We start from the raw sequence: 12,061 nt of genomic DNA, 5'->3' as shown, positions 1-12,061 counted from the left end.
GTAAAAGACAGACACTTTCTTCTTGTTATTATTATTATTATATAAATGTTAAAACATAAACCATATTTTATTGAAATTCCAGCAAAAAAATAACTTCATAATAAAATTAAAAATATATTATTGTGATATGTGATTGTGATCATGCTTTGACAAAACACTACTGTTCAAAAGCAAAAATACACTAAAACATTCATTAATATAGTGAAATATTATTACAGTTTAAAATAACCATTTCTATTTATATATTTATATATATATATATATATATATATATATATATATATATATATAAAATGTCATTTACTACTGTGATGCTCTGGCCTTCTGTGTCATATCAAAAATCATTCTAATATGCTGATTTCATGCTCAAGAAACATTTCTTATCATCACTTAAAATAGTAGTGCTGGTTAGTATTTCTGTAGAAGATGCGAATATTCTTTTTCAGTGTTTATTTAACATTAAAATAAGTCATTCTAATGTATTAGTTTCTTAAAAAAAAGACCAACAACTTTTGAACTGTAGTCACTAAAATCACACCGTCAACTAAAAAAATGAATTTTGGAAGGCATAAAGCTCAGACTCCCTCCCTCTCATCACACCTAGCGGCTAATCGCCTCACAACCATTCACAAACAATTCAGTAAAGTACAAACAATGTTAACAACACTTAAAAACTTGCGAGAAATCAAACAGGTTAATCTTTCCGGAGCCTGTGGTTAAGCTAAAAGACATATGCTCTTTCTTTTTTCCCAGGGATTTTCATATTTGTAGTGAGATGAGCCGGAATGTTAAGCCGTTTTAAGGTTAAGTATCTTTAATCTGCTCCAGTCTAGATAGAGAGTGATAGAGTGTCCAGTTTAACTTGCTTAAGTCTATCTGGAAACTTCCAACACAATGCTACACTCTTTCTCTTCCTCTGTTTCTTGTTTCTTTTCTTCTTCCTTACCTGCGGCGTTGACTCGGCCAGGTGCAGCACCAGCTGAGATGTCAGGGAGAGAGCGGCACAGTAGAGCTCCACACTGAAACACACACAACAACATCTGCATACTTCACTTTATTAACTGGGAAAGTGAGGCTGACGCAACAAAAATACAGTACATCAAATATTGTCACAGGTCATGTTGATGGCTTGAGGCAATTTTTTTTCCCACATGAACTGATTTTACCCAAGAAATTCAGCAGAAAACAGAACAACAATTACATATACATACATATATATACATATATATATATATATACATATATATATATATATACATATATATATATATATATATATATATACATATATATACATATACATATATATATATATATATATATATATATATATATATATATATATATATATTAGGGGTGGCATGGTTCGCAGAAAAAAAACTGAACCGTTCTGTTCACCACACACTGTTTGGCACGCGCTGGTTCAACTTGGTTTCAATCTGACAAAACATCTGTAATATGGTTTGCTATAAATAACACGTACAACAAACAGGGTTCAGCTAATATATGTTTCTGTTGATGGATGAGCATTCTGGCTTCCCAGACATTACAACAACAGCGATGAGAAGAGAAAAAAAAAAACCCTGGACAAATCATTCACTCTTCTTCAACGCGAATCCCGTTTTCTGGAATATGAGCAGTTATTTATTCCGTCATCACCCGGGTGCTGATAGCGCGCGCTCACAGATGAGATCTGAACAGCACACGTTAATATGGTTTAAACTAAACTCATTTAAGCTTTGCCAGTTTAAACATTTAAGAGGCAAAGGACGCGAGCTCGCGCTCGCGTGCGCAGTGTGTCAGTTTATCCATATTTGTATTGTGTTTACAAATTGACAAACTGACAAATTCAGACAACAATGATGTCAAAATGCCCATATGTGTAAGTATCCTACAGCTGAATGTAGGCCTGCTGTATCAGTGTATTCTCTTAAAGTGACAGTCTTAATCGAACAGCAACAACAAAAAAATCACTAACTGCTCTTGATTAAAAAGCTTTTGTAACTTTAATAAAGAATAATCTTTAATTTATACAGTCCAATATGCAATGCTGTTTTACATCTGATTATTCAATTTCTGTACTACCTAAAAACTTATACTAGACCTACCTAAAAAAAAAAAAACATTTTTAATTTAAATTTATTGGAAAATATAAACATAGCACATAGCGAAATGAAATCAACATCTTCAAAAAGCTGGTCAGCAGAAGGAAGCAAGAAGTGCTCAAAATTTCTTGGTAAACGGGTGCAGTGACTTTGGTTTTCAAAAAACACAATGGACCAACACCAGCAGATGACATTGAACCCCAAATCATCACAGACTGTGGAAACTTAACACTGGACTTCAAGAAACTTGGGCTATGAGCTTCTCCATCCTTTCTCCAGACTCTAGGACCTTGATTTCCAAATGAAATACAAAACTTGCTCTCATCTGAAAAGAGGTCTTTGGACCACTGGGCAACAGTCCAGTTCTTCTTCTCCTTAGCCCAGGTAAGACGCCTCTGATGTGGTCTGTGGTTTAGCAAATTCCTTAACACGTCTGTATGTCTTGACCCAAGCCTCAGTCCATTCCTTGTGAAGTTCACTCAAATTCTTGAATCGATTTTGCTTGAGAATAGTCATAAGACTGCGGTTCTCTCGGTTGGTTGTGCATCTTTTTCTTCCACACGTTTTTCCTTCCACTCAACTTTCTGTTAACATGCTTGGATACAGCACTCTGTGAACAACCAGTTTCTTTGGCAATTAATGTTTGTGGCTTACCCTCCTTGTGAAGGGTGTCAATGATTGTCTTCTGGACAACTGTCAGATCAGCAGTCTTCCCTATGATTGTTTGGCCTAGTGAACCAAACTGAGAGACCATTTTGAAGGCTCAGGAAACATTTGCAGGTGTTTTGAGTTGATCAGCTGATTGGCATGTCACCATTTTCTAATATGTTGAGATAATGAATTGGTAGGTTTTTGTTAAATGTGAGCCAAAATCATCACAAATAAAAGAACCAAAGACTTTAACTACTTCAGTCTGTGTGCATTGAATTTATTTAATACACGAGTTTTACAATTTGAGTTTCACAGACACACATTATATAAAATAACTAGTTATGCCATGAGTGACAAAACTTATCTAGATCACATAATGGATAAAAAAAGCATAGAATAAGAAAATGAATGAATGAATAAACAAATTAGTAAATAAAGTCTAATCTAGCGTTTTAAGGTTCTGAATTAAAAATCATAAAAGAATTTACAAAGATAATTGGAGTATGTTTTACAAGGAGAAAAAAACTTTCAATTTTTTTTTTAATTCAGTGTAACACTTGCTATTTATTTGTAACCAACTGAAATATATTAGCATTTTTAGTACAATGATTCCAAATATGAAGCCAATTAAATATTTTATACATAGTAATAATATGGAAATATGGAAATTTCTGTAATGAATATTTAAAGCTACTGTATCTACTTTCACTCTTGAACTTTCCAGTTCTGTAAATAACCATTTTAATATTAAAATTTAAATTTCCAGATTTGTCCACGACCATCTGAACCCTGATCACTGGCACACACTTGAACACGACCCCCAGGCCGAATCCAGGGGCTGTGTTACTAACTCAATCTCATAACAGGTGTAATCCAGCATGTGTTGTCCAACAGAAAATACACTCCGCAAATGTGCCATTACACAACACTGCAAGTGTCCAAGTGTGTTACACAATCACAGACACATACAGCTAACTGTAAGTACTACGGTGTTGCTTAATCCCAGGTCAACTGCTACAAAAAACATGTATCATGTCACACTGTACAAATAACTATACGCCACGAAGCGTTTCACAACGCTGAACTTAATGGAAGAGATTGAAAGCGTGCGAGCGTTGCAGGGAGCGGGAGTCTTTGTAATGTAATACCGACGGATTGTGTTCAGTGCACATTGGGATGTGAAGGTGTCTGTTATTCCGAGGCCCCTTCAGGCACCTAGGAGCCAAAAACAACAGTCCAACTACACCTGCTGCCACATAAACACAAATTAAGACATTCACACAACCTCCTAGCATGTACATACCCACAAATTATAGGGAATAACCCTATGTAAAGGTATCCGATCACTCTCTCAATTGAAAGCACAGGTAGCTGTGACCCTTTAATGTGTAAATCAATCTCCCTCCCGCTCTGCCGTAGGTATGAAAGGGTGATTGATGTACACGGGCCGGCTGGCGACCACAGGTATGTGTGGTTTCTTTTGTAGTCAGAGCCCACATCTGAAGCCATTACACATCCCGCTAACAGCGCTAGCCGCTCAACAGAGTACCGCTCGCCTCCCAAGAGGGATCTCCACCACCTCAAACCACTGCCTCTACAATGAGGAGGTTTGTTGGGTCCACAGCTGCTGAGAGCATGCTATGTTTTTAGGGTGCTGGTGCGATCTAGTATGCAATATAAATCCTATAAATGTGGTGTAAAACTGGATGTGAATGGAAAATTAATGCTAATCATGTCTGATGAAATTTTAAAGGCGAAATCCAGTTTTTCCAATGGGAAATCAAGCTCCTGGGAATTTTGAAAGGTTTATCCATGCAGATTTTTAACAGGTTCAAGCTGGTCACACGGATTTGCCACTTTGTCAAACAAAAAGCTTCTTGGTTTGAAAGTGACTTCGGAGTAAGCTGTGATTTCTATATCTGCACCATTGACAATATACACTGCAACTTTTTTTTAAGCCTGTGAAATTTGACCAAAATTTGTCAAATGTGAAGGTTCCCCGTTTGACATTGTTTGGTCTAATGGACTAATGGTTAAATGTCAGTGTCCATTGTTGTTACTGATATGTGAAGAGTAGGACAGCTAATACAAAAATAGCTAATACAGAAGTAGTTTAGTTTAGTATTTTATGTTGCAATCTTGGCAAGGATACTCCTGTAAAAGAGATTTTTAATCTCAGGGAGTCTTTTTCCTGGTTAAATAAAGGTAATATATATATAAGAACATTTCTGGAAGCTTATTGGTGGTGACACTGAACTCATGCAACTGTGGTGTAGACTAGTGCTGGGAGGTTTGAACAAAAATGTATATCACTGTTTTTTTCTAAATTATGCCGGTTTATGAATTTTTTTTTTCATGCATAATCAGGTGTACAATGCATTTTCTGCTGGTTGATATTCCAAAACGTGCTTTTAGCCTGACAGCACTTGCATAAAATGGTTGTTTGGTCGACGTCGGATTTTTGGAAACCAAAAACCCTCCAAACAACAGACCTGGCTCCTCTTTTTGGCACAAGTTCTTCTGTGTCATGTCCTACTAGTTCTGCAGCATCCATCTTCCCTGTAACGCCTGTTTCACACATACTCCGTCTGCAGTGCATATGCAGCCCTCAGACTCATTGTCTCACACAGGCTGTTTAGCCCACAAATACAAAATTTGTTCAATGTTTTGATTTCATATGTAAAAAAACAAAAAAAAAACAATGCATTTTACTTCTAGGTTTGTATAATAAGCTGCTCAAGCAAGCGGCAAACATTTAAACACAATAATCAGCCCACTTTTCTTGTTAAAATATTTAAAATGAAAACACCACAGACAGAAACAGTCCTCGTGGATTTTGCATTTAAATCTTTATCACTATCACAAGCAATCCCACGGGTCTTGATGAACTTTGTTTTTCTGCCTCCATAAAAGTGAATATTTATATATATATTGTTTTCCTTGTTTATCTAAAAGTGCACTTTTTCTTGTTTTAAACTTAGCCAAAAACCCATGTGTTGCGTGTGAAACAGCTTTACTTAGTATACATTTACTGTGAAATGACTGCATTTCCGTGTCAATCCATGTTCATTTTTCCCGTGAAAAATGCGCTTTCACTTTAATTCAGCGCATGCAGCACAGCAAAAATAGACTCGGTACGTAAACTATCGCTGCACTGCTGCAGACGCACCGCTCCTTGAACGCACTGACGGACCGCAACCTCGTGCAGTATGAACGCTGGAATCGGTTAACATGGGTGCGTAAAAAAAATACATAACGCATACGCACTGCAGACGGAGTATGTTTGAAACAGGCGTTATAACGTAACACCAGAGCACTACTGTGTTTACCCTCACCACGCCTCGCAGTCGCTGCTTAGAAGTGCAACATTGTAAAGGGTCCGTCTGAAACAGTGTTGGGCGGCCACGGTGCAGCATAACGTTCATTCCGAACATTGAGTGATTAAATACATCGGTATGGCGGTATATTAAAAATTAATATCGTAACGAAAATATACACCGGTTTCGGTATGAACCGGTATACCGCCCAGCACTAGTGTAGACTGTTAATAGTGTATAGCTTTTTACTTTTGCCGATTGTATTTATGCTTCAAAATTCATACATGGTGTTCATTTGTGAAGATTATCACGATGAAGAAAACATGTAAGAATCAAACTTTTGTTGGTCACAAAACTCATTTTCTGGAATAATTCAACAGTCCATGGAAAAAACTAAAAACAGATGATATAAGTTTCATCAGCATGGCTCACCTGTGTGTAGAGGTTTCCAGCAGTGTGAGGAGATGCTCTAGAACCTCCAGACAGCTCAAAGACGTCATCCCATCTCTCCAGGGCAGCAGCCAAGAAAGAGGGAGGACAGCGAGAACCTGCAAGACCTGTTGAACACCAGAAGAAATGGAGACTTTATTAAGGCTAGATGCCGTATTTTCATAAAATAAGTCAAATTTTCAGTGTTGCATCGTGTGAGCGATCAAAGGCTTTCCAACAGTATAACAGACTTTACATCTATCCTACACATCCTTGTTTTCATTCACATCTAAATACATATGGCATCTACCCTGACTAATGATACACAAGGAGCATGAGACAGAAAATGTGCTGAAGTCTGTCCAGGATGTTTTGTGAATATTTTCAATGCTTTCATTAGCCAGCCACACCTCTTAACCCATATTCCTTTCATCCATATGAACATTCCCTTATTCCACCCTCCTGTCTGTCAGTAACATTCCTCCCTCCCCATTCATCCATCCCTCCATCCCCCTGCACATAAAACATATGGTTCAGCTCTGGCCCTCGGGTTTCCCCCTCAGAGCGAGGGAGTTAACGGAAGACTTGTTTTTCTTCTCCTCAGACCCCCACCGTCTCTCCTTTCCCGTGACAGGCCAGGTACCTGACAGCGGTTTGTTGAAATTATTTAGGCTTGTTTGGTTTATTATTATTTCCTGGAGTGCTCAAGAGCCTTAAATAAGGGCATTTAAGCCATCTTTTTAAATGGCCATTTCAGTCTTATAAACTACAGTGCATTATATTATATTTAAGCGCATGACGAAACCGATGTGGATTTAGTTTTAAGACTAAAATGAATATTTTTTAGAACGGATTTAGGCACTAGGCTTTAGTGAAATTGCAGTTTGAGGCATATTTTCTTATTAGCACCGAAATTTGAGCCCACAGAGCAAATTAACCTAACTTTCCTCATCACTTCCCAGAATGGTTTAGTGGAACAGTAGACTTACCATGGAAACCAGGCCATATCGAGAGTCTAGAGCCTAACAGCAGCACTTTAAACATTAACAGTTGGCCAATAAAACAGCTTTTAAGAACACACACACTCCCAGTCAGCCAAAATTACTGCAACAGATACATAGAAAAACATGCATCTCCAGACACAAACACACACGTCCTTCCAGAAAAGCCGATTCCCGTCAGCTTGAACATAGCTTAATGAGAGAAAAGGCAAAACAGCAGGGTAATTGATGGTTGGTTGAGTGTTTATGAGGAATTGAAATGCGACCCTTTTTTCTAAACAGGAAATCGCCTGCCATTTCACTTTGCAGGGCTAAAGCTCTGAGCTGAAACTGCGTTTGTGTGTATTGAGTCTGTGAATTGAAATTAAATGACATTCAGCCGGTTTCATTCAGAGACACAGCTGTGAGTAGCACTTGTGCAGCAGGTTTTTACAGTTGCAGATGTTTATTCAGCTAATCAGAAAGAATCCCCATATGAAGCCATGTGTTATTTAGACGGCTGAATTCACTAATCTCAGGACCGGATCTGTGATCAGGCTTGCGTTGAATTTCGACCTGGAGAAATCCAAGGTTTTTGGCTGCTTGCCTGCATTAAGACCTGCAAAGATTTATTTCTCCTAGTGCTCATATCATCCAAAGCAATTTCATTGCCTCACATTTCTGTTTTTGTAATTTTTATGTAAAGCTGTAGGTTGAGGTGGGGAGATTGTAGTGTTTTTCAGTGTTTGATATTTTGTAAAGTTTTGCACTGCATTTTGTGAAGTATTCCAAGTCACTGTTTTTGTATCGTGTTTTGTTAAGCTTGAAATTATATATTTAATTTTTTTTTTTGGGGGGGATTTAAAGCTTAGTTGAGTGTCTAAAGTTGTGATGCAAATCATTTTGTGAAGTTTTGTTTTGAGTGTTTAAAGTTTTAAGTCACAATTTAAAAAAAAAAAATTTTGTGTGTTTTTTGTAAATATTTTTGTAGTGTTTGTTGTAAGGCTTTTGTGGAGCATTTTTGTCACATTTAACGTTTTGTAAACTTGCACTGCATTTTGTGAAGTTGTGTCAAGTTTTCACAGTTATTTGTAAATTGTCTGAATTATGTTCTTTAAAATTCAATAGATTGTTTTGTAGTTGTAACATCATTTTGTGAAGTGGTTTAACTTTTTGTAGTGTGCTTTTGTTTTTGTAGAGTGTTTAAAGTTTTGTTAAGTAGTTTGGGGTGGTGTTTTTTGTAGCATTTGGTTTTTGTAGTTTTTTTCAGAGTGATATTTTTGTCGCTTTATATTTCTGGAGCTTTTGTATTGTGTTTTGTTAGGCTTAGAAGAGTGTTTAAAGTTGAAGCAATGCAAGTAATTTTGTGAAGAGTGCGAGATGTGGTTTAGTTTTTGTAAAGTGTTTAAAGTTCTGTAAAGTTGCAGCTTTTGCAAGTTTTGTTGTGCTGTATTAATTTATTTTTAGTTTTTGTAGTGTTTTATAAAGCTGTGTACAGTATTGTGATGCAAAAGCGTGATTTCCTCACCTTGGCTTGACACCCAGGGTAAGTCTCATGAAGGGCCAGGGAGGTCAGGCTAGACACACTCAGGTCAAAGGGCAAGGGTTCCTGACCACGAGGCTGAGACTCTTCCTCTGTCTTCTGAAGTCTCCTGAGGAGCTGATCCAGAGCAAACAGCCGAACCTCATAGTGCGGGCACCGCAGCAGTCGCTCCAGAAGCTCTCTCTGAAACCCGGCAGACTCTGGACAATCCCACAGGTGAGGTGATTCCACACAGACACTCACCGCTATGTGAGCCAGACTTTGCAGATACTGTGTGGCTCCAGGGCCTGAGAGGTTCATGTCATCGGGCCCCTGAGGGGCCACAAGTTCAGAGGCCATAAGAATCTGCAGAGTTTCCTCACGCAGTTTCTTCAGCTGTGACCCTAGAGCAGAAAACAAATGCACTCCATTACAAGTGACCAAAAAAAAAAAAAATCCAAAATGAAAGCATAATTGATATTGGTTGACTAATCAAAGTGTACAAAGCAATGAGAGAACTACATCAAGTGGTGCATATTAGTGACAGATGATCACACTCTGAACTTTCACTGCTAAATATTGATTCAGATTCACTATGACATCACTGCTGAAAAGCATCCTGGGAATAACAAGAGCTTCCTTTTCCCCTTATAGAATTATTATGAAGACAATATTCTACTGAAAGCTAAAATAAAACCCACTTCTCCAACCAAAAACCCATACTCGAACCAAACTCCCACAAACCAACTCAATCCAGCCCTGCACATTATTCAGCATGAACAGAAGGACCTAAAGCAGCTAGTGTGTCCAAGTATGAGAAGGGATTCTGTATGTGTGCGTACTTGCATGTCTCTTTAGGGCATGGACATTGCTCAACACCGGTTTCAATGACATCAGTTGTTGACATGTTCTCACAGACCCTGACCGTTATTATAAGATGGGGGTGATGGGAAGGCATGTTTAAAATCAGGGTGGAGATATTGACAAACGTTTGTAGTGATGAGAACTGGAATATCTAATCTAATGTGGAAAATACCTCTTAACCAGATCCCTGACACAGACGTCGCCAAAGCAATGTCAACCCAAGAAACAGACTTTTAATTTATCATAAATACAGATCACGTTCACATGCTTTTGTTCATGTTTTCTTGCTTCACTCAGACACAGCCACAAACATCTGCAGAGTTGCTTAAACATTCCATTAAAATTCTTGCATATACACACATATTTGTCTTATGTAATTTGCAAAAACAATTACAATTTTAAATAACGGTTTTGTATGCATGTGTTTTGTAATTGTATGTAAAATACTTTAAATATAATTTATTCTTGTGATTTTTTTACATCATATATACAGTCATGGCCAAAAATATCAGCACCCTTGGTTAATATGATCAAGGAAGCCTGTGAAAAGTCATCTGCATTGGTAATCCTATAACAATCCTGGTAACAAATTCACAAAAATATATTATTTCATTGGATAATAAGAATTTAAAATGGGGGGAAATGCCATAATGAAATAAATGTTTTTCTGTAATATACATTGTCCACAATTAATGGCACCCTTTTATTCAATACTTTTTGAAACCTTCATTTGCCTGTTTAACAGGTGTAAAATTTCTCCTATAATGCCTGATGAGGTTAAAGAACACCTCACAAGAGATCAGAGATCATTCCTTCATCCAGAATCACTCCAGACCCTTTAGATTCCCAGCTCCATGTGGTGCTTCTCCTCTTCAGTTCACTCCTCTAATTTTCTATAGGGTTCAGGTCAGAGGACTGGATGAATGGCTATAGCAGAAGCTTGGTTTTGTGCTCAGTGACCAGTTTCGGTGTTGTTTTTGAGGATTGTGTTTGGATTACTGTACGGTTGGAAGATCCAAACATGGCCCATTATAAGATATCTAACAGAGTCAGTCACTTACTGATTTTTTATCTGTTGGTATTTGATAGAATCCATGATGCCATGTATCTAAACAAGATGTCCAGGACCTCCAGCAGAAAAATGGGCCCACGACATCAAAAATACAGCAGCATATTTCATTGTACACATGGGGTACTTTTTTTTATCTCTGTGTTCACCGAACCCATCCTGAGTGTTTGCTGCTAAAAAGCTCATTTTTAGTTTCATCTGACCATAGAAGCCAGTCCCATTTGAAGTTCCAGTCATGTCTGATAACTGAAGAGGCTTTAGTTTGTTTTTGGATGAGCTAGGAGATTTTTTCTTGTAACCCTCCCAAACAACATGTGGTGATGTAGGTTCTGTTTGACAATTTATTTTCTGAACCCGAGACTCAACTATTTTCTGCAATTCTCCAGCTGTGATCCTTGGAGAGTCTTTAGCTACTCAAACTCTCCTTCTCACCGCACATTAGGACGATATAGACATGTCCTCTTCCAGGCAGTTTCGTAACATTTTCTGTTGATTGGAAATTCTTATTTATTGCCCTGATGGTGGAAATCTGAATTTTCACTGCTCTAACTCTTTTCTTAAAGCCACTTCATTAATTTATAAAGCTCAAAGATCTTTTGCTGCACATCAGAAATATATTCTTTGGTTTTCTCATTTTGATGGATGATGAAGGGAATTTGGGCTTTTCTTCCCCTCCTCTTTATATTTCTGTGAAACAGGAAGCCATGGCTGGATAATTTCAAGTTTATAATCACATATTTTACTCATAAGAATTTCTAGGGGTGCCAAAAATTGTGTCCAATGAGTATTTGAGAAAAACCTTTATTTCATAATGATATTTCCCCCCATTTTAAATACTTATTATCCAATGAAAGGATATATTTTTGTGAATGTTTTAAATAAAATGATCAAAGAAGGCTTTCATCTGCATTGTTAATCCTTTTGAGCTATTTACCAAGGGTGCCAATATTTTTGGCCATGACTGTATGTGTGTGTACTGTGTATATTTATTATGTATATACTGTATAAATACACACATATACAGTATATATTATGAAAATATTTATTTCTAATTGCATGTATATATTCATATTCATGCAATTCATATTATATATAAACATATTTAATATATAAACAACATTTCT

The 12,061-nt window shown here is 37.2% G+C and overlaps 1 protein-coding gene across 2 annotated transcripts in view; it reads right to left on the bottom strand.

The window, feature by feature from the left end:
- thada (THADA armadillo repeat containing) overlaps positions 1-12,061 on the bottom strand; it is a 103,528-nt gene that overhangs the window by 10,873 nt on the left and 80,594 nt on the right. The window contains exons 32-34 of one of the 2 annotated variants that reach the window (XM_059566713.1): positions 9,011-9,408; positions 6,506-6,630; positions 947-1,019 (exon numbers count right to left, since the gene is read on the bottom strand). In XM_059566713.1, coding sequence (XP_059422696.1) covers positions 947-1,019; positions 6,506-6,630; positions 9,011-9,408 — 596 coding nt within the window. The remainder of the gene's footprint in view (positions 1-946; positions 1,020-6,505; positions 6,631-9,010; positions 9,409-12,061) is intronic. The other variant, XM_059566712.1, reaches the window with a different exon arrangement.

The sequence above is a fragment of the Carassius carassius genome, chromosome 14, assembly GCF_963082965.1.
Source record: "Carassius carassius chromosome 14, fCarCar2.1, whole genome shotgun sequence".
In the NCBI taxonomy this organism is placed as follows: Eukaryota; Metazoa; Chordata; class Actinopteri; order Cypriniformes; family Cyprinidae; genus Carassius; species Carassius carassius.
This window is presented reverse-complemented; position numbering and strand designations above follow the sequence as displayed.